Genomic DNA, 22,314 nt, shown 5'->3' with positions numbered 1-22,314 from the left:
GGGACCATAAGAGAGGTTTCTCTTTACCCAAGATTTTAATCTCCTTTGGTTTTTCTCCATCTCGCATTTCCCTTCGCATGGGCCTTTTCCCTAGCTCCCCGCTTCCCTACTTCTCTCTCTCTCTCTCTCTCTCTCTCTCTCTCTCTCTCTCTCTTCTGTTCCTCGCCCACTACCCTCCTTCCCAGTTACAGGTTTACTCACAAAATAAAATTAACGTGATCATTGCCTACCATGCATAATTACCTTTTATACATCCTTGAATGTACTGTACAATATAAATGAATAATTTACCGCACTAGTTGTATTGTTGCATGCGTTTATATTGCCGGCTTCAGTAAGCGCAAGCTGCTTGTCCCTTGCCACCTCTTGTGTTAGTTTCTTTCACGAGACTTTTTGGGAACATGAACAAATTACGAGAAGAATTTTGATGTGGTGATGCTTTGAATTTTCAGGTACAAGTGCTTCAGGGGAAAGAGCCGCCATGTTTTCTTCAGTGTTTCCAAGGAGGAATGATAGTGCATTCAGGGCGAAGGGAAGAAGAGGAGGAAAACACACAAAGTAATTGTGTTATGCGTCATTAGTTTTGCACCTTTCTCTTGAGCAGCTGCTTTTAAATGTAGTCCCTACCTTGGGGTTCTGACTGAAACGTGTAGTGGTCCCGGGGCCAAGTCCTCACACTATGGGGCAGATTTTAAAAGCCCTGTGCGCGTAAATCCAGCCGGATTTACGTGTGCAGGGGACTTGCGCGCCAATGTTGCATAGGCCGCCGGGGCTTTGCTTGGGGGACGTGTCGGGGGCGGCACGGCATTCGGGGGCGTTCCGGGGGTGGGGCTGTGGGCGTGGTGCCGGCCCGGGGGCGGTCCAGGGGCATGACCGAGGCCTCCAAACCAGCCCCTGGGCCGGGGAATGGCGCGCCGGTAGCCCTCCGGCGCAAGCATGTTATGCCTGCCTCGGGCAGGTGTAACTTTCTGCAAAAAGGTAGGGGGGTATTTAGTTAGGGCTGGGGGGTGGGTTAGATAAGGGAAGGGAAGGTGGGGGGGGGGGGGGGCGCGGAAAAAAGTTCCCGCCGAGGCCGCTCCGATTTCGGAGCGGCCTCGGAGGGGACGGAGGCAGGCTGCTCGGCACTCGCAGGTTGCACAATTGTGCACCCCCCCCCCCCCTGCGTGCACTGACCCTGGATTTTATAACATGCGCGCAGCACCGCGCATGTTATATAATCGGGCGTAGATTTGTTTGTGCCAGGTTGCGCGAACATATTTACGCCCGTGCATAACTTTAAAAATCTACCCCTATGTCTCCCCTTCTCTGCCAGCCATAGGGATGGATTCTCCAATGGTGAGGGGGGAGGATGAACCTCCAGGGCCCAAGGCGCAGGCGTGTACTCGCCGTTTCCCCGGTGCTTTCTGCTCCTGTACCAGTGACTCACTGGACACTCGAATGAGGGGGTTGCACCGGTCTTCAAGGTTTATTTATTTATTATACATATTTATATTCTGTAATTCTAATAGTGTACATTATGGATTACATCCTGCACACGTAATAAAATGCACACAATCACATATCATCTGGCACCAACTCGTTGCATCCAGGATGTAACCACAGTTTCAGTCCTCCTCTGAGTGACTGTCCCTCAGGGTGGCTGGCACTAGGGATAACTTTTCCTTCCGGCTTTTTGAAGCCCAGACGCAAAATCACTTAGGCTTCTCTGCTTCTGGGGTGGAGACTCCAGTGGGAATCTCCAGATGGCTTCATGGTATTCCCAGCTCTCTTACAAGTGGTTCCTTAAGATGGAAAGCCCTGACCCTCAGCACTGCAAAGGGGAATTCTCTCTCCCCCTCTAGACAGGAAGGGCGGACAAATCTTTCTCCCAAACAGAAAAAGGCAGAGAAGAATCTTCTCAATCACCAAACAACTTCTGCTGTGGCAAATCACTGCTGTCCCTGGCTGAATGGAAGGACGAGACCCACAGAGCCTCTCTGACCTGCTCCCCCATAGGCAAATCACTGCTGTCCCTCGCTGAATGGTAGGACGAGACCCACAGAGCCTCTCTGACCTGCTCTCCCATAGGCAAATCACTGCTGTCCCTCGCTGAATGGTAGGACGAGACCCACAGAGCCTCTCTGACCTGCTCTCCCATAGGCAAATCACTGCTGTCCCTCGCTGAATGGTAGGACGAGACCCACAGAGCCTCTCTGACCTGCTCTCCCATAGGCAAATCACTGCTGTCCCTCGCTGAATGGTAGGACGAGACCCACAGAGCCTCTCTGACCTGCTCTCCCATAGGCAAATCACTGCTGTCCCTCGCTGAATGGTAGGACGAGACCCACAGAGCCTCTCTGACCTGCTCTCCCATAGGCAAATCACTGCTGTCCCTCGCTGAATGGTAGGACGAGACCCACAGAGCCTCTCTGACCTGCTCTCCCTATCCTCCCAAAGTCAGACTCTGGGATCCACAAATGGTTCCAGAATTCTCCCAAATTATTCACTTAGAAAAAAAAAAGAGAGAGAATCCCCTCCAGCCAGGGACTATTCCAAAACGGGGATATATAAGGTTTTCTCACATTTACCAAGCTGTGGGGCCAGAAATGAGAAAGCAGGGGAACACCCCCCCCCCCCCCCCCCCCCGGAAATAAAAAGACTCACTGGGCTATGCACCCTCCTGCAGCTCCGCAGGCAGCAGCTGGCACTCCCAGCATCCCTGGGGGAGGGGCTGATTGAAAATGGTGGGCTCCCCCCTGAACTCCCTAACCTAGAACCTGAGCTAGGGGCAGGGGGGTGGGTTGCAGAAGAGATGGGGCCTGCCCTCTAGTTTTTGCTTTGCACAGCTGGTTTCCCAGACCCGGGCTCTGTTCTGATAGCGCAGGCTCCTCTGTAGGCTGGACTGGCAGTAGGAGTGCTACCCAAGTGACCCTCAGCCTGGTAGCAGGTGTGAGCCCCTGCCAGCCTTCAAGCTACCGCTGGTGGTCAAGTCAGAGAGCTGCTTTTATTTGCTTATGGGGTGTGCTGGGTTTTGGCTCTTTTTTTTTTTTTGAGAGGAGAAAAAAGAGCAGGCGTGAATATTGGAAAATGACACGATGAGAGGCTGCGTATGATGGCTCCCGATAGAGAGCGGGCCGAGCAGCGCAGGGCGGGGGAGGGGGGAAAATGTCTTGCAGGTGAGACTTTAAGGAAGGAAAAGTAATTCTGGCTCCCTCCGCCTCGTCCTGTTGAAGAGCGAGAAGCGAGGCTGAACACGTGGCTGTGCCTCTTGCAGGTGACTGGAGGTTGTACTGTGTGCGAGGAGAGGTTTGCGTGGAAGGCAGCCTCCTGGAAGCAGCTTGCCACTGCAGCAGCTTGAGGTCCAGGACCTGCATGATCCTTCTCAACGTGACTAAAGCCCTCATCTACCTGTGGCATGGCTGCAAGACCCAGAGACACACAAAGGAGGTGGGGAGAACCGCAGCCAATAAAATAAAAGAACAGTGAGTACCCCTGACCTTTTGTTATTAACTCTGGAGACCTGCGAGCAAATCGTGGCTTTGCGATTTCTAAGAGGAGGATTCTCGAAGCCGTTTTCCACGTGGAAACCTTCCCTCCCTCCACGCGACACGAAACGTGGCCAGCGTTCTGCAGCGCGTGGCCTTTTTTTTTTTTTGCCACGTTCAGGGCAGGCGTTCTTGGGAGAAATGTTTGGGTTGGGGGAGGGGGGATTGCATTTTCAATTGTTTTCCGTGGGGGGAAGTGGAAGGACTCGCGTGGAAAGCAGGCACAAACGACCACACACGGTTTGGAACCCCTTCGGGTTTGAAAGTGAAGGTGCACGCCCCACTTTCGCTTTAAAAACGGAAGCAAAATCCATGGGCCAAAAGTACCTGTGGGCTTGGTCCCAAAAATGTACTGTGCGGAAACTCTGTCTGCCCCGGGGGTAATCTTAGACCTGCCCCTCACCCCCCCCCCCCCCCCCCCCAGGAGAGCCTCTGCTTGCTGCAGGTAAAGTTGCCTGTGTAGTGTCCCTGCGCACACAAGGGAGGCAATTAAAAACCAAAAACAGGTCTGCAGGTAAAGCGTTGTTTTACCTACAAAAATGGCTTTTAAAATTACCCTTCCTATGTGAATCTCAATGGGTGATGGAGGATGTTCTTTTAAAGTGTTAAAACTGCAGGTTGGATTGGTGGAATAGAAAAATACGAGAAAAGGAATGCTAGAATTAAAAGTGGAAGGCCTGCGGCCAGGATTCAGTAGGCCCTTTAGTGGACAAGTTATTCAGCAGGGTAACTTGCTACTTGCCCGGATATCTTCAGACCCAAGTTGCGGACCTCCCAGCCCGATGCCTACCCCACCACCACCACCGCCTCCCTCCCTGCTAAAACAAAACAAAAAAAAGTCCCTTTAGTGTAAAAGTACACTTCCAGCGTTATTACCTAAGCAATGCTGGAAGCGTGGGGATGACAGAACACAGCAATCCCAGCAAGGACAAGGCAGGGGACAATGTTGAAAGTAACCCATGAGTGGGAATGGGGGGGTGGTTGTGGGTGGAGGCAAATGGATCACGGTGCAGATTTTTTAGCGAGGAGGGAAGGGGGAAGCCTGGGCAGGCTTAAGTTTCTTTTAACATTTATTTTTTTAGGTGCCAGCTTCCTGGGAGAGCAGAGGGGCTGAGAAATATGGTGGTAGGAGGGGTGGGCATCGGTCCGGGATGCTTGCGACTTCTTGTTGTTGTGTTTGGTTTTGTTTTCCTTAAGGTGTGCTGCCTCCCGGATATCGTTGAAGATATCTGGGTTAGTAGCAGGTTATCCAGCTACATGAGGCTGGATAATTTTAGGCCTGCTCTGAAGCAGGCTGATCTAACAGGGATATACCTGATATTCGGCTCAGTTAGCCGGATAACTGAACCCCTCCCCAGAACACTCCTGGAATGCCCCTTTTATATCCGGCTAAGTTGTAGCCAGATAAGTATCTGAAATTGCCAGATTAGTCATTTAGCTGGATAGCTTTTCAATTATCTGCCTTAAATGGCTTTTGAGTATGGACTTCCCTATGTTTAATTATAATGTAATGCGGTGCATGCAGGGCTAGAAATGTACTCTGGTATTAAAAACATGAAAAAATAATGTAAGTCCTGTGTTAACGTAATTCATTGGCGAGTGACTTTGAAGCACTGTGACGGTCTTGCAGTCATTTCAGGGGCTCGGATGCGGGGAGGGATTGAAGCATTCCTTCCTGGACTGATTTTGTTCCACAGATAGCTAAGCGTGCATCGGGCTGCAGTGCTTGCTGCTCACAGGCTGTCTTTGTTGGATGACAGGTGTCCTCTGGAAGCAGGCCTGCACAGCAGCAGCAAGGTGACAATACACGAATGTGATGAAGGGTCGGAGCCCTTGGGGTTTTGGGATGCACTTGGAAGAAGAGATCGAAAAGCGTACGACTGCATGTTGCAAGGTAATGTGCAGGCTCTTCAAAACCTCATTACCGTAACCTCTAGACATCCTAATGACCAGCACGTCGGCCTCTTTCAAGACGTCATTGTGAGCATTTGACGCACGTTACGCTTTACTGCAGATATTTGCGATTTTGTTTGACCAAGTGAGGGCAGCCTTCCACAAGGAAAACAGTGTTTTACACACAAAAATGGGTCTTAAAAATCTGAGAATCCCCTCCTGATACTCCTTCCCTGTCTGCATGTAAAAGTACTCAGGTAGTGCCAGTACACGGATACTTTTATGGGCAGAGCCAGGGAGAGTTGAGCACTTATGTGCGTACACACAGACGTTTGCTGGAAAAGGGACCCACACAAGTAGTAGGGGCTTTTTTTCAAGCACAATTTGCGAAGGGAAAGTTTTCCCTTTCAATATTGATGTAAAGTCTGTGAGTAAAACGTACCCTCAGACTTTACACTTCTGTGCACAGTTTGAAAGTAAACCTCAGTGGGAGAGATTTTCAGAAAGATTTACCTGCATAACCTGGAAATTGACTCCTGTTTTAGTCTGCTTTTCTTTCATGCTTTACTATTTTCTTTTACGATTCTTATAAACACATAAAGGATTCTACAAACTGCACGTCCTAAAACATCTAAAACCTCTTCTCCACCATCAGGAATTCCAAACAGTACTACAATCACTGATTTTCAACAGCCTAGACTACTGCAACTCGCTCCTGTTAGGGCTTCCCAAATCTACCCTAAAACCACTCCAACTGCTGCAAAATGCCGCAGCCAGAGTCCTAACAGGCAAAAAAAAAAATCGGAACACATCACCCCTGTTTTAAAAAAAATCTTCACTGGCTCCCAATCGAACAGAGAATCGAATTCAAAACCCTTACTATAGCGCACAACGCCTTATACAAAACGGAGAACTCCACACTCAAAAACATGATCCAGCAACACAAACCTCAACGATACAGCAGAACTGCCAGCAAATTACTCCTGGACATACCCTCGCTTCCATCGGCGAAGCTCACGAGCAGGAGAAACAGAGCCTTCTCAGTTGCAGGCCCAATCATATGGAACTCCTTAGCACAATACCTAAGCTCAATAATCGACAGCAAATCCTTCCGAAAAGAACTGAAAACCTGGTTATTTAGCCAAACATTCAGAGATGGCGTGGGCTAAACATCATAACCCCTCCACCAGCAACCCCCATACAGGATGAACGCTCTAAGAGCTCCTAATGCCCTCCCCCCACTCCCCCTCTTCTCCTCTCGATCCCCTTAACATGCCACCCCTATAAAGCAGCGATCCATTTCTCCCGCCTTCCGATCCTCCCACCTTATCTCTCATATTGCATTGCTCTAGTCCTGTTTCTTTCTAGAAACCCGTTTCCCAGTTCTTTGTTGCCGTTAAAGTGTAGTTAATCACGTCGTGACCTTGTTTAAGGTTTGTTCTATGATATTCTTTTTAACTGTTCGATGTAATCTCTGCCACTTTATGTTCCATGTCCTGTTCGATGTAATCATTTGTTTTACTGTAAACCGGGGTGAAGGCTGATTGCTAAACCTCGGTATATAAAAGCTCCGAAATAAATAAAAAAAAAAAAAAAAAAGAGTCAAATACTTTAGATTTTAGAGTCCTGCTTTTCAAAGGGAAGAAGGCTGATAAGATTTCCATGCCTATCCGTGTACCCCCATAAATAGCCTTTTTGTTTAATGTCACATCCACACTTAGCTGTTGTCTCATCCTCCATCCTCTTTCCCTTCTTCCCTCCTGGACCATGGTGGTCCTCTCTCCCTCTCTCTCTATCCTAGGGGTCCTCTCCTCCTCACCCCGATGGGCTGCCAACCACTCTCACTCCCCTTAGCCAGGTCACTCATGGATTCCTGTCTCTCTCTCTCTCTCTTTAGTCTTCATTTCTCCTTTCATTCCTTCTCCCTTGTCTACCCTAATACTATTAACTCCAGTCCCATTTCTTCTTTTCTTCCTCTGAGCCACTGAACTCACTCTTTGGTGCAGTTCTCCCCTCCTCTCTCTGTCAGGCCAGTGGCAGTAATGGGAATAGTTTCTCACTGCTGGGATCACCCAGCTTTCCTCTGCTTTCCTCAGTCTGCAGCATTTTTACAGCCACCCTTGCACCCCCTCTTCCCCATTTTCCTCACAAAGTGCGGCAGTGGGGTTTATGAATTTCCAGGGTTGCAATTGGTCCCTCTTTCCCACTGCCGCTAAATAGGCAGCAGTTCAGTTTCAGCTGCCCTCTAACCCTCCTCCTCCTGATCTGTAGAAATGTGGGGTAAAGTTTCTGGGTCTATCTTAGGCTCCACTCTCACTCTCCTGGCCTGAGGCAGCAGCTCAAATAATCACAGGTAGCAGCAGCCTGCTGTTTTTCTCCTCGGCTAAACTTTCTGGCATCCCTTCTGGAGGGAACCTTCAAGGTGTAGCAATGCTTCGACTCTATGGGCCTGTTTTCATTAAAGCCTCTGTTTCTTAGAGACAGAGCAGTTGGGGATGTCTTTTCTGTGATGAGGAGGAAAAATGTGAATCTTGGACCTGAAGACCAATCATGTTTGCCTCCCTTGTGGACGGTCATTCCCTTTTTGCAGCATCACTGGTAAAGGAAGGATTATAAAGCCTGACTGAAACAGAAGAGGAAGTGGAAACGTCTCCGTGCACAGTATCACTCCTGATTATAAATAGCAAGGGCTGAGTTTTCAAATCCATTTGCATACATAAACCCACGTTTTATGCGCTTAACAGCCATAGCTTAGAGCGTGTTACGTTCACGTGAACTGCCAGAGAGGTATTTTCTGGGAGGGGGACAGAGTTGGAACTTACACTCAGCTGTTTTGACTTTAAAAAGCATGTGCACAAGTTACACCCTCCAAAGAGATGGCGTCAACACATGCGAGTTAATCTGTGCCTGTGCTGGGCCACTTACCCAAGCATTTTCAAAGTAAATGTATTAGTCCTGGGGAAATTCTGCGCTACTGCGGAGCGCAGAATTAGTGCAGAATTCCCCCCCCCCGCGCAGAATTGCCAAATTCTGCACAGAAAATAGCAGAGGAGACCCCGGCATGCTGCGAACGGAGCACGTGAAGACGAAGGCCCATGCGTACCGTGGGACGCACTCCGTTTGCGGCAAAGTTGAAGGCCCCTGCGCCCCGTTCACGGTAAAGATGAAAGGCCCCCCCGTGTGCCGTGAACGGAGTGTGCTCCGCTCACGGCGAAGATAAAGGCCCCGGTGTGAGAGAATGTGTGTGTGAGAGAAGGGAGGTGGGGGTGTGGGGGAGGGGGAGGGTATGAGAGCATAGGAGGTAAGAGGGGGGGGTGGGGGATGCTTGAGTGTGGGTTTTAGAGAGAGGGAGCCTATATGAGGGAAGGGGTGAGAGAGAGCAGGAGGGTGTGAGAGAGAGAGCATGGGAGGTAAGAGAGTGGGGGGGGGGATGCTTGAGTGTGAGTTTCAGAGAGAGGGAACCTATATGGGGAGATTTTGAAGGAGTATGTATGTGTGTGAGAGATTGGGAGCTCGTGTGTATGTGAGGGTGCTAGCCTGTGTGAAGGGATTGTGTATGTTTGAGACAGCCTGTGTGAAGGGGTGCGTGAGAGAGAGACATAGGTAGCCTGTGTGAGAGAGAAAGGGAGCTTGTGTGGGTGTGTATGCAAGAGAGAGGGCCCTGTATGAGGGGATGTGTATGTGAGAGAGTGAGGGAGCCTATATGAGGGTGTTTGTATGTGTACTAGAGAGAGGGAGCATGTATGTGAGAGAGGGAGGGACAGAGGGAGCCTGTGTGAGGGGCAGTACTGAGAACTGGGTCAAACTCTGGGACTGGTGATAGAGTGGAAGGGGTTGAGCCTAGAAGTGGAGGGGAGAGATAACTGGTAGGTGGAGGAGTTAGGGCCTGAGAGGGCAAAGTGGCCAGGGGAGTAGGGAGAGCGAGTGGAAAGGACACTCTTACAGTGAATTTCTAGGGAAATTCTGCTCAAAATATTTAAAATTCTGTATATTTAAGTAATAACTTTTTTCTGATTTAATTTAAAATGTAATTTCTTAAAGACTGCAATTAATATGAGCACCATGTCAACAATTAAGTTGTTCAATTTTTCAAAATTTTAGTTTTCAAAAACAAGAACCCATCATCTAAATACCAGGTTTAGTGTTTATAGACCTTCATACTATCACGCGGCTCTTGGGCATGTTTGCTCCTTGTTCAGACCGCTTATGGGATCATTTTTAATCATTGGTCTTTTTTTTCTGCTGGTATCTATTTTTCTTTTTGTATTTTATTCAAAAGTTTTTCATTTATATAAAAATATATGCAATATGCTTTTTTTCCAAGCGATTATTGAAATCCTTTATTTCACTCAAAAAGAGGTAAATCTAAGACACTTTCCTTTAGCTGATATCAGAGTACAGTTCGTGATCACGTTTCACGTCCCAGCTGCCTCAGGAACCTCTCTGGTACCGGGTTTATTCTCCGTTGCTAATATTCTCTGTTGCTGATATCAGAGTACGTCGAACTGTAGTCTGATATCAGCTAAAGGAAAGTGGATTGGATTTACCTCTTTTTGAGTGAAATGATAAGAGGATTTCAGTAATCACTTGAAAAAAAGCATATTGCATATATTTTTATATAAATGAAAAATTTTTGAATAAAATACAAAAAGAAAAATAGATACCAGCAGAAAAAAAGACCAATGATTAAAAATGATCCCATAAGCGGTCTGAACAAGGAGCAAACATGCCCAAGAGCCGCGTGATGGTATGAAGGTCTATAAACACTATACCTGGTATTTAGATGATGGGTTCTTGTTTTAGAAAGCTAAAATTTTGAAAAATGTAATAACTTAATTGTTGATGGGGTGTTCATATTAATTGCAATAATTCTATCGTCGACTCAGAGAAAAAGGAGTATTTACAATATATTACTTAAAGACTGTCATGTAAATTGTGTTATTTTGACCAATATAAAGTTTGCAGAATTTTAAATTTTTTAGCGCAGAATTCCCCCAGGAGTAACGTATGCACGTGAGTCAACATTTTCAAATTGAGCTTAAAGCTGTGTGTGCAAGTTACTTGCAGACTTTGGCCCTGCTGACACAGTTATAAAATTGCCCTCAAAAGGGAGATGTAGAAACAGGATTGTCTGTGATTGCATTTGGAGGGGGCATGAAGAAGTGATGCAATAATGTCTATTGCGACTGGAACTTTTCTAGACCGTTGTCAGTGAGATAGTATATTTACTTTCTTTCCATGCCCCCTTTGAAAACACAGGTCCGTCAAATTCAGCCACCTGGTAATTCAGGGGAAGATGATGATTTAAAAGAAAAAAAAATTATATAAAAAAGCTTTGTGCATCTGTAGCCAGTTTTGCTATAATGATAAAAGCTCCTTCTTGACGCCTTAGGCTCCCATCCAGTCACAGGCACAGTCCTGCACTTCCATGCTCTCCCCTTAATGAGGTCACAGACACTAGTGTCCTGAAGACCTATGGCCCTGGGCTTTCATTCAGTTCAAACTTCTCGGCTACAAGGGCATTCACTCTGCAGCTCCCCTCCCCCATCGTCCTGTCCTCCGTTCATCTGGCCAGCTACTCTTATCCACGCCCCTTCTCCGTTGCTAATTCCAGACTCTGCTTTCTCTCGGGTGGCAACGCATGCCTTGACCAGCCTTCCTGATTTGGTGCATCTTGCTCCCTCCCTGGCAGTTTTCAGTCCTTCATAAACCCCCTCCCCCCAGTTTTTTTGAGATTGCTTTTAAATCCCCAAAACCCCTGATTCCTTCACTGATCTTTGCTGCCTTACTTTAAACATGTTTATGGCAATAGTTAAGCAATTACTAGAAATCTGTGTCTCAACTACAAAGCAGGGGCTTCCTGTAATGTGTATATCTATACAGCGCTGTATATGCCTCGTAGCGTTATAGAAATATGAAGCAGTAGTATATGCTTTGAACCCCAGCAGTCATAATTGACAGTGAGCTGGGTTGCAGCAGGTTCTGACTGACGTGAAAGAGCACAAGCTTGGCCACAAAAAAAATAAAATACAGGATTAATAGGGGAGGTATTTCATTTTATTGTTTCTTACAAAGCGAAATATATCAATTGAATAGTAATATAAAAAAAATAAATTAAAGATCAGTAATTTCAAAACTGTTTTATGATGGGCTCAGTTGGGGAGGCCCTTTTTGAAGATAGGTCCAAATATGTATTTTTCCTTACAGGCTTCTCCCATGGATTAATGCCTAGTCATCCTCGCTCTACTTGAAAAGAAACATTTTCATTCATTTTGTTCGGCTTCAAAATTGTATTCATCTCATCAGCACAAGAGAAGATGAGACGTTTTCAGTTTTAAAAGTAGTTTTGCCCATTCAACACCACGTTCAAAGCTGCGATGTCAGCTGCGGGCCTCACTGACAGCAGGAGCTTCTTTACTCCTGACATCATCTCCTGCTTGGTCCAGTGGTTGCAGTAAAGTAGAAACGCATTGGTTTTCTAAGTTTACAGATAAAATTAACCAAGGAAGTAGAGACTGCAGGAGTAGAGGGATCCAAGGATGTTTTGCACTCATTACAGTTAAATCGATTTCAGATGTCTTCACTGCTGCCTGTGTAACCATTTTGCTCAGGGAATCAGTTTCTGACGGCTTCAGGATTTTTTTTAGAGGGATCAGATGTGTAGCACACTGCCGATAAAAGCACGCAAAGGCTACCGAATCCTCTCTGTGCCAGCTCTGAATTGTTAGTCAAATCCTAAAATGCCCGCAGACAACTGCAAAAGCTGTGTTTACGACTGGTCTGACTTTTCTTTGCAAACACAATATCTACAAGCTTTTTCATGGGCACAGTTCAACTGTACACAACTTTTAATTATTGTACCAGAAAAAAAAAATGTTCTAAACCGCCTTGAGCTAAAATTGAAAAGGTGGTCCATAAATGCAAAATACTTTAATGCTGTGCACGAAGCATAATGGGCGCATGGTAACATTTCTGTTTCACAGTTCAGACTTCACAAATCCCTCCTGCTTGAAACCTTTTCTTCTAGTATGGGTTTAAACTTGGAACTTTGGGATTATAGATCTCAATCCAATAGTCAAATCAATAAAATCATTGATACATCTTACTTAAACTTCAGATATGCCAATCAGAATAAAGCTCTCAGATTTTAAAGCGTGTGGATTTTTTTTTTCATTTAATTTATTAGCGTTTATAAATCTCCACATAAAAATCTCCAAAAGTGATGTGCAACGCATAACATATAGATACCACCACATTAAAACAGACCAGAACAATACGATAACAACACCAAAAAACCGGCTAACCCCCTTCCAACCTGCTACACTTCATCCTTATACCGAATCAGCCCCTATTGGACATCAGGCAGGTCTTTAATCCTTTCCGAAATTTAAAAAGATTATCTTCCTCCCTGAGCTGAAGTGGAAGAGTATTGCAGAGTTGAGGTATGGTTGCTGAGAGAGCCCGATTTTGTAAACGTACTTGGCGAAAGGCTTTCATTGACGGGAGCTGCAACTGAAATTTCTTATCGTCTTAAATTACGCCTGCTACAATACCATTTTAACCGACTCCTGAGAGGTAGATTTTTCCCAGTTTACCCAAAGAAAGGACCTTTTCACTCACTGTACTGCATCCTTGCCGTTATAGAAGGCACTACCTAGTGAAATCTCTCTGTTCCAGAGGTAGCGTATAGTAGGGTTTCACGGCCTCCTTAGAATGTGTGTGTGCTGATAGGATCCCCTTTTTACTCCCTGTTCTAATTGTTCTCTCTAACTGGAAACTCTCAAAGGTGGGGATTCCATACTCTTCCCAGGAGCTCAGGACCTCTCTAGGATACCGGCATTCACTCTCCAGTCATTTTTCCTGAAGGTTTTCTGTCTGTCATCTTCACTCACCGCAGCTGCTCAAACATACCAAGCCCCATTTCCAGACTGGCACACGCCCTCTAGCATGCTCACAATATATATTGGGATAAGAACATAAGAATTGCCTGTTTCCAGGTCACAAATACCTGGCGGGATCCCGAATAGTAGTTAGATCCCAGGGATAGGCAGTGGTTTTCCCCAAGTCTACCTGGTTAATAAGTTTATGGACTTTTCCTCTAAGAACTTGTTCAAACCTTTCTTAAACGCAGCTACGCTAACTGCCTTTACCACATCCTCCAACATTGAATTCCAGAGCTTAATTGAGTATTGCGTGAAAAAATATTTCCTCCAGTTTGTTTTAAATGTGCCTCTTATTTTCTTCATGGAGTGTCTGAGTACTTGTATTTTTTTGAAAGAGTAAATCGATTTACATTTACCCATTCTATTCTATGCATGATTTTATAGACCTCTGTTATATCCCTCCTCAGCCATCTCTTCTCCAAACTGAAGAGCTCTGACCTCTTTAGCCTTTCCTCATAGGGGAAACCATTCCATTTCCCTTATCATTTTGGTCGCCCTCCTTCCAGTTCAGCTATAACTTTTCGAGGTGCATCGATCACAGTTGCACACAATATTCTAGGTATGGTCTTATTATGGACCAATACAGAGGTATTATGACATTCTTAATTTTATTTTCCTTTCCTGTCCCAATAATTCCTAACATTCTGTTTGCTTTTTTGACCACCACACACCGAGCTGAGGATATCGCAGTATTGTCCACGATGATGTCTAGATCCTTTTCCTTGGTGCTAACTGGGTTACTACCATTGGAGCTCAAAATACCAGGGTTCACAATTTCTGGGACATACTATGTGACATTAGTGCTGCACCTAAGTGCGCTTTGTTACTATGTCTCCCTTCTTTTTTAACAGAAGACAGGAAAGCCTCAGGATCACTTGGAAAGCCCCCAAAACATTTTACAGAATAACTTATTGCCGCCTTCATGTTCCTGCCAGTAGGATTTGTTTCTGTTCTACCTAAATCGTAAAATGGACCATTATGCGGGGTCTGGCTGACTCATGGGACTTGTCACAGCATTACAGAGTCTCTTACCTCTAGGTCACCAGTTCAAATCCAGCTCAGGGATTTAAAAAAAAGATGTCCTATAAGAAATGAACTGTTAGTCTCAGCCCAGTTTGAGAACCATAGCAGTAGCACTCACATTACGGCCCCTGTCAGATTCCTGCACATCTGTGAATTCTATTGCATGCCTTATTGGTGTCCTGTAGTGATTTGCACTGCGACTGTGTAAATAAAGACCTAAGCCTCAAACCCTACCGCACAAAATTTGTAATGACTGACCTATGCCTCATCCTTTGTAAGAGCAAGAATGTAAACATCGATGGCCGTAACACACTTTGAACTCTTGAGCTGGAAAAGTGTGAAATAAATGATGAAGGTGTTAAGGACACGAGGAAAGAGAGAATGCTGTAGAAAATCGTCTTGTTATGCCCTGAGGAAGATTTTATTTAATTTTTATAAAAATTATTACCGTAATCAGTTTCCAGTCTTTGCAATAAAAGCTTCCAAAGATTCAGTGTTGCATGTCATTCTGGAAAGAGTGTGTGTAAAACAGGCCTACCAGAAGGCTTGTGAGGAATGTCAGGGGACAATTAAAAAGGGGAGCAGGATTGTCCATTCCTTCCCTTTTGTGGTGAAAGGAAACCATTATGGGGATTACCAAATTTTACATTTTTAAATTAGTGAAATAAATCTTAAATCCCAGCCTACTAGAAATATAAAACTTGTCATCTTTTTATAGCTGCTGTAATTATTCTTGTATGTAAATATTGACTAGAAAATGCAAGACATCTGCAAAAAGCATAGACTTGTTTATTTAATCTAGCATTTTATTTATACATTGCTATAGATCCTGGAAAATTCAACTTCACTCCCCGCCTCTTCATCCTCAGTAGTTCTTCTGGAGACTTTACAGCCATGGAATACATGTACCCCTCAAGGGATCCCACCGTGGTCAACTCTCTGCCGTTCCTGCAGGAAGACCTCTACATGGCACCCCAGCCAGGTATGTGTTTTCATTGTTAATAACATACAGGCCGATTCAGTAAAGTCCGCGGGAGAGCGGACAAACGCCCGCTCTCCCGGCGCGTGCACCGGCCACATGCCGGTGTACGCGATTTCAGTATTCAAATTACGTGCTGCGGTAGAAACGGGCAAAAGGAGGCGCTAGGGACACTAGCGCGTCCCTAGCGCTTCCTTTTAGCCCGGAGCAGCGGCTGTCAGCGGGTTTGACAGCTGATGCCCAATTTTGCCGGCGTCGGTTCTCGAGCCCGCTGACAGCCACAGTCTCGGAAACCAGACGCCGGCAAAATTGAGCATCCGGTTTTCAGCCCGACAGCCGCCGGCCCATTTTAAATTTTGTTTTTCTTTTTTAAACTTTTTTTACTCTTCGGGACCTCCGACTTAATGTCACCATGATATTAAGTCGGAGGGTGCACAGAAAATCAGTTTTTACTGCTTTTCTGTGCACTTTCCCAGTGCCGGCAGAAACTAGCGCCTACCTTTGGGTAGGCGCTAATTTCTGAAAGTAAAATGTGTGGCTTGGCTGCACATTTTACTTTCTGTATCCCGCACGCATACCTAATAGGGCCATCAACATGCATTGGACGCGCATTTTCCTCCCCTTACTGAATAAAGGGTAAGGGAAAACGCGCATCCAAAGGCAGGTTAACAAGAGCGCACTGTACTGTATCGGCCTGATAGTAAATTATAGCAAATAAAGACCAAAAAGCCCATCCAGTCTGCCCACCAGTGATTTTATGAGATCAAATTCCCACATGGAAGCCAACCCCAATTCCACTGTGTCCCTGTTAAGAGTTGCAGCTGCCACTCCATGCAGGTTTTCCCCATGCCATCCAGGAAGTACAACACAGCCACATCACTGCTGCCCTGGATGGAACTCCTGCTCAGCGAAAGATATGCAGTTCCCTCATTACCATTCTCTTGCCACCAGGGGTCCTCTGTGTTTATCCCATGCCCTCCGTAAACCTGGAGGGCATTCCAAGCATCCACCACCACCTCTGAGAAAATATACCTCCCAGCATTGTTTCTGAATCTGCCCCATGGAGTTTTCACATTGACCCTTATTTCTACAGCTTCCTTTTCATTAAAAAAAAGCTTGGCCTCCTGTGCATTAATATCTTTCAGGTATCTAAATGTCTGTCATATCCCCCCTCTGTGCCCTCTGGTCCATGGTATACATATCAAGCTCCTTCAGTCTCATCTCAGACCTTCCCGTTCCAACCCTGCTCCATTTTGATTGATCCTTAGTCATTAGTTTGAACAGAGGATGCTGCTATAAAGTCTCTAAAAATATGTTCCTAACACAGGGTTTGAAAAGTGTAATCGCTACTTAAATCAGGAATACTCCTGGATAATAACGCCCAGAGTCAAGGGAAAACAGTTTTGTGTTGTAAGATCATCAGTCATGGCCGAGCAGCTGTTTTAGAGTTTCTGGGTTTGGACAACAGTTTCTTCTGTTTTCCTGCTCCTCTCCATCCTCCTGAATCTCTCTAGGGAAAGGCCTGTTCATAAAGTCTGCATGAGAGTTACCACCCACACACCCACAGCATGAGTTTGCATTCCACTGTTCCAGGAAGGACAAGCTCCTCAAAGACAAACAGACGGTATTTGCAAAGGTGGCTTTGAGGAGACTGGAGAGAGAGGGGAGGAGCTAGCAAGTGGAACATTCCTTGCCCCTCCATCCAAAAAATATGGCAAAAGCAAAGTTTGGTACATTTAAGTTATAAATGCTATGAGTGAATTTTCAAAACAGTTATGCACGTAAAAGTAGCATATTGTAGCAATTGTCAAAAGCCCATGTACCTACTAATTGTAATACATAAAACAGATAAGATATGCCATACTGGGTGAGTCCAAGGATCCATCAAGCCCAGTATCCTGTTTCCAACAGTGGCCAATCCAAGTTGCAATACCCAAACAAATAAATCCCAACTACTGTTGCTTATTAATTAATAGCAGTGTATGAATTTTTCCTCTAAGAACTTATCCAAACCTTTTTTAAACCAAGTTACACTACCTGCTGTAACCACATCCGCTGGCAATGAATTCCAGATCTTAACTATGCATTGAGTGAAAAAAAATTTTCTTCAATTTGTTTTAAATGAGCTATTTGTTAACTTCATGGAGCGCCCCCTAGTCCTTCTATTACCTGAAAGAGTAAATAGCCGATTTACATAACCATTTTGAATTCCTTTCATGATCATATCCCCCCCTCGGTCGTCTCTTCTCCAAACTGAACAGCCCTAATTTCCTTACCCTCTCCTCATAGGACAGCCGTTCCATGCCCCTTATCATATTGATTGCCCTTCTCTGCACTTTCTCCAGTGCAACTATATCTTTTTTGAGATGTGGTGACCAGAATTGCACATAGTATTCAAGATGCGGACTCACCATGGAGCGATACAGAGGCATTATGACCTCCACTGTTTTATTTGTTATTCCCTTCCTGATAATTTCTAACATTCTGTTTGCTTTTGTGATGGCCACAGCACACTGAGCCAGCGATTTCAATGTATTATCCACTGTGACACCTAGATCTCTTTCCTGGATGGTAACTCCTAAGATAGAACCTAACATTGTGTAACTATAGCAAGGGTTATTTTTCCCTATATGCATCACTTTGCACTTGTCCACATTAAATTTCATCTGCCATTTGGAAGTCCAATCTTCCAGTCTCACAAGATTCTCCTATAATTCATCACAATCTGCTTGAGATTAAAGTACTCTGCATAATTTTGTGTCATCCACAAATTTGATCACCTCACTCATCGTTCCCCTTTCCAGATCATTTATAAATATGTTAAAAAGCACCAGTCCAAGCACAGGTCCCTCCACTGTGAAAACAGACCATTTAATCCTACTCTCTGTTTACTGTCTTTTAACCAGCTTGCAATCCACAAAAGGACATCACCTTCTATCCTATGACTTTTTGGTTTTCTTAGAAGCCTTTCATGCGGGACTTTGCTGAACACCTTCTGAAAATCCAAATACACCACATCTACTGGTTCACCTTTGTCCACATGTTTATTCACCCTTTCAAAAAAATGTAGGAGATTTGTGAGGCAAGACTTCCCTTGGGTAAATCCATGTTGGCTGTGTCCCATCAAACCATGTCTATCTAAAAGTTTTGTGAAATTTATTCTTTATAACGGTTTCCACGATTTTTCCCGGCACTGAAGTCAGGCTCACCAGTCTATAGTTTCCCGGATCACCCCTGGAGCCCTTTTTAAATATCGGGGTTACATTGGCCATCTTACAATCTCCAGGTACAATGGATGATTTTAATGACAGGTTACAAATTAATTGAAATAGACTTGAAATTTCATTTTTTAGTTCTTTCAGAACCCCTGGGGTGTATACCATCTGGTCCAGGTGATTTACTACTTTTCAGTTTGTCAATCTACATCTTTCTGGTTCACTGTGATTTGGTTCAGTTCATCTGAATCATCACCTTCTCCGGAACGGGCATCTCCCCAACATCCTCATTAGTAAACACAGAAGCAAAGAATCCATTTATTCTTTCTGAAATGGTCTTATTTTCCCTATGAGCCCCTTTAACCTCTTAGACATCTAACAGTCCAACCAACTCCCTCACAGCTTTCTTGCTTCAGATATATTTTTTTAAAAATTATGAGTTTTTGCCTCTATGGCCAACTTCATTTCAAATTCTCTGTTAGCCTGCTTTATCTGTTTTACACTTCACTTGACAATGCTTATGATTTTTCCTATTTTCTTCAGTTGGATCCTTCTTCCAATTTTTGAAGGATTTTTTGTGGCTAAAATAACCTCTTTCATCTCACCTTTTAACCATACCAGCGTTTTGCTTTCCTTCCACCTTTCTTAATGCATGGAATATGTCTGGACTGTGCTTCTAAGATTGTATTTCTAAATAATGCCCACACCTGTTGCACACTAGTAACCTTTGCAGCTGCACCTTTCAGTTTTTTTCTGTTTACCTTATTTTATGAAAGTTTCCCTTTGAAAATTAAATGTTAGAGCTGTAGATTTATATATTGTCCCATTTCCAGTCATTACTTCAAATTTGATCATGTTATGATCACTATTGGCAAGTGGCTCCACTATCGTTACCTCTCTCCCCAAATCCTGCGTTCCACTAAGAATTAAATCTAAAATAGCTTCCTCTCTCATTGGTTCCTGAAGCAATTGCTCCATGAAGCAGTTGTTTATTCCATCCAGGAACTTTGTCTCTAGCAAGTCCTGATGTTATATGTACCCAGTCAATATTGGGGTAATTGAAATCTCCCATTATTACTGTATTGCCTAATTGGTTATCTTCTCTGATTTCTCTTAGCATTTCATCATCTGTCTGATCATTTTGGTCAACACACATGGAATTTTGACCTATATAGATTTTACTGAGCATTTAATCTCTTGTATGATCTTTATTCTGTTGGACTCCATTCCCTCTCGGACAAAAAGTGCCAAGCCCCCACCAAGTTCATCCTCCCTATCATTGTGATATAATGTATACCCTGATATAGCACCGTCCCATTGGTTATCCTCCTTCCACCAGGTCTCTGAGATGCTGATTTTGTCAATCTCATCCTTCACTGCTATACGCTCTAACTCTCCCATCTTACTCCTTAGAAATCTGGCATTGGCATACAGACATTTCAAAGTGTGTTTTTTGTTTTTGTTAACAACCTGCTTTTAGTTGATAAGGATAATTTGGAAATCTTTAGCTCAGGTGATTTTTTACAGGAACATCGGTATATAAAAATTAAAAATAAATAAATAAATAAATATAGGTACATGGCTGCATTTGCTTTTATTGGAGCCTCTCTGTTGGGATGCCCTAACTCTCCTGTTTCATTAGTATCCTTCAAGGATACATTTCTCTGAACCATGCGCTGCTGAGTGACTGTCTGCTTTCCCCCTTGTTCTAGTTTAAAAACTGCTCTATCTCCTTTTTAAAAGTTAGTGCCAGCAGCCTGGTTCCACTCTGGTTAAGCTGGAGTCCATCTTTTTGGAAAAGTCTCCCCCTTCCCCAAAAGGTTCTCCAGTTCCTTACAAAACTGAATTCCTCTTCCCTGTTCCTGAATCTTTCAGCCTCGTACGTTGTCCTCTTGTAGGATTTCCTTTTCAGTGAAGATTGCTAAACTCTGGTGCATTATTTGTACCAGGGATAAGCAACTTCAGTCATGGACTGCCATAAATGGGTCTTATTCTCAGGATGTCCATAATCAATTTACATGATATATTTGCATCCTGTGGAGACAGTACATGCAAATATATCTCATGCATGTCCATTGTGGATATCTTGAAAATCAGGCCTGTTGTGGCACTTCAGGACCAGAGCTGCCTACTGCTGATTTATACCTTTTCAGGAATTTGAATGTCTCTACCATATGCCCTCCCTCGCCCTTTCCCTCTGCTGTTCTAGGATGGACTGTTCTAGGATGGACTATTGGCATCTAGGAATAGATGCCAATAGTCTTGAAAAAAACTTTATTGAAGTGGAGACACAAAGTAGCCCGACTCAGGCCGAGTTTCGCCATATCAGGACGGCTGCCTCAGGGGCTAAAACATAAATAAAAGTTCATATAAATACATCTTTATGTAATAATAATAAAATAAAACAATGATTAAAAACAAAGTATATGTACTGTACATGTATATAGCAATGGTGACACATAGAGTATATTATAAATTTTTAACATCAAACCTAATATAAATTAAATAAACTCACGGTTAGTACAAATGTATAATGAATTTGTAATAAAAGATGGTTTTACCTTATGTATATTCTCTTCAGTACACAAATAAAACAAATCATGTATGGAGGATCATATATACCATTATATGATCAATGAAAGTAATAAATCTGTAAAAATGCAAAAAAAGGGGGATGGCAATATTATATAGGACTTTGTTCAAATATTAAAAATTAATTAGTAGACAAATATAATGATGTATATACAGAGGTATGTGTGCATTAAAAATTAATAATTAATTGATGATACAGATAATATCTTATATGCACCTAAAGTATCAATTGATGACTTATATATCTATTCTTAAAAATCTGTATGGATATGTAATAAAACTATTCTATTTTATTTGAAGCGAAATATTTAATAAAAGTCAATTGAATAAGTGAAAAATGTGTCAAAAGTGAATTATTGAATAACAAGTGCAATAATTGTCTAAAAAAGATTGATGTATTGGAGGAAGATAATTGTTTGTCTAAAAAGGATATATGACTAATATATTAAGTGTATTGATGTATTTAATAAAGATAATTAGTTAATTAACAAGGTGGTGAAAAAATATTATTGAAGCCCTCGTAATGATTAAATTCAATACTGATGTGTGTAGTAATGAAGGAAAACCAAGTCAAATCTGTATGTGTATTAAAAAATATATATAGGAATCTAAACGAATAAAAGTAGATATGCGAGTATACAAAACTAAAAGGAAAACTAATACTCTGTTTGAAATAAAAAACAAGTGAAAGACTATCTATACAAGCAAACAACTAATATTGAATAAATATCTTTAGTAATAGCTATATCACTAAAATAGAACATGAATAATAAATCATTGTTAATGAATTGTACAATGTAAATTAGTTCTATTCTGTAAATGTGTTTTCAAACGATGAAATTATTTAATACAAAAAGATGATTTTAAAAACAGAGGGAGGCATCTATTGTCAACTAAGCCGAGTGTATAGAGCACCATTGTGAATTAATTATATATCGAATAATGATAGTCCGGACCGCGTCTGCACTTGTTATTCAATAATTCACTTTTGACACATTTTTCACTTATTCAATTGACTTTTATTAAATATTTCGCTTCAAATAAAATAGAATAGTTTTATTACATATCCATACAGATTTTTAAGAATAGATATATAAGTCATCAATTGATACTTTAGGTGCATATAAGATATTATCTGTATCATC

General features: G+C 43.4%; 1 protein-coding gene across 12 annotated transcripts in view; it reads left to right on the top strand.

Moving 5' to 3' along the window:
• The window catches only part of SVIL (supervillin), a 348,412-nt gene that overhangs the window by 308,567 nt on the left and 17,531 nt on the right, over positions 1–22,314 (top strand). For all 12 annotated transcript variants that reach the window (XM_029588612.1, XM_029588613.1, XM_029588603.1 and 9 more), the window contains 4 exons: positions 453–558; positions 3,254–3,461; positions 5,285–5,418; positions 15,210–15,365. In XM_029588612.1, coding sequence (XP_029444472.1) covers positions 453–558; positions 3,254–3,461; positions 5,285–5,418; positions 15,210–15,365 — 604 coding nt within the window. The remainder of the gene's footprint in view (positions 1–452; positions 559–3,253; positions 3,462–5,284; positions 5,419–15,209; positions 15,366–22,314) is intronic.

Source organism: Rhinatrema bivittatum, chromosome 2 (assembly GCF_901001135.1).
Source record: "Rhinatrema bivittatum chromosome 2, aRhiBiv1.1, whole genome shotgun sequence".
Classification (NCBI taxonomy): Eukaryota; Metazoa; Chordata; class Amphibia; order Gymnophiona; family Rhinatrematidae; genus Rhinatrema; species Rhinatrema bivittatum.
The sequence above is the reverse complement of the archived record's forward strand: the minus strand, read 5'-3'. Positions and strand labels throughout refer to the sequence as shown.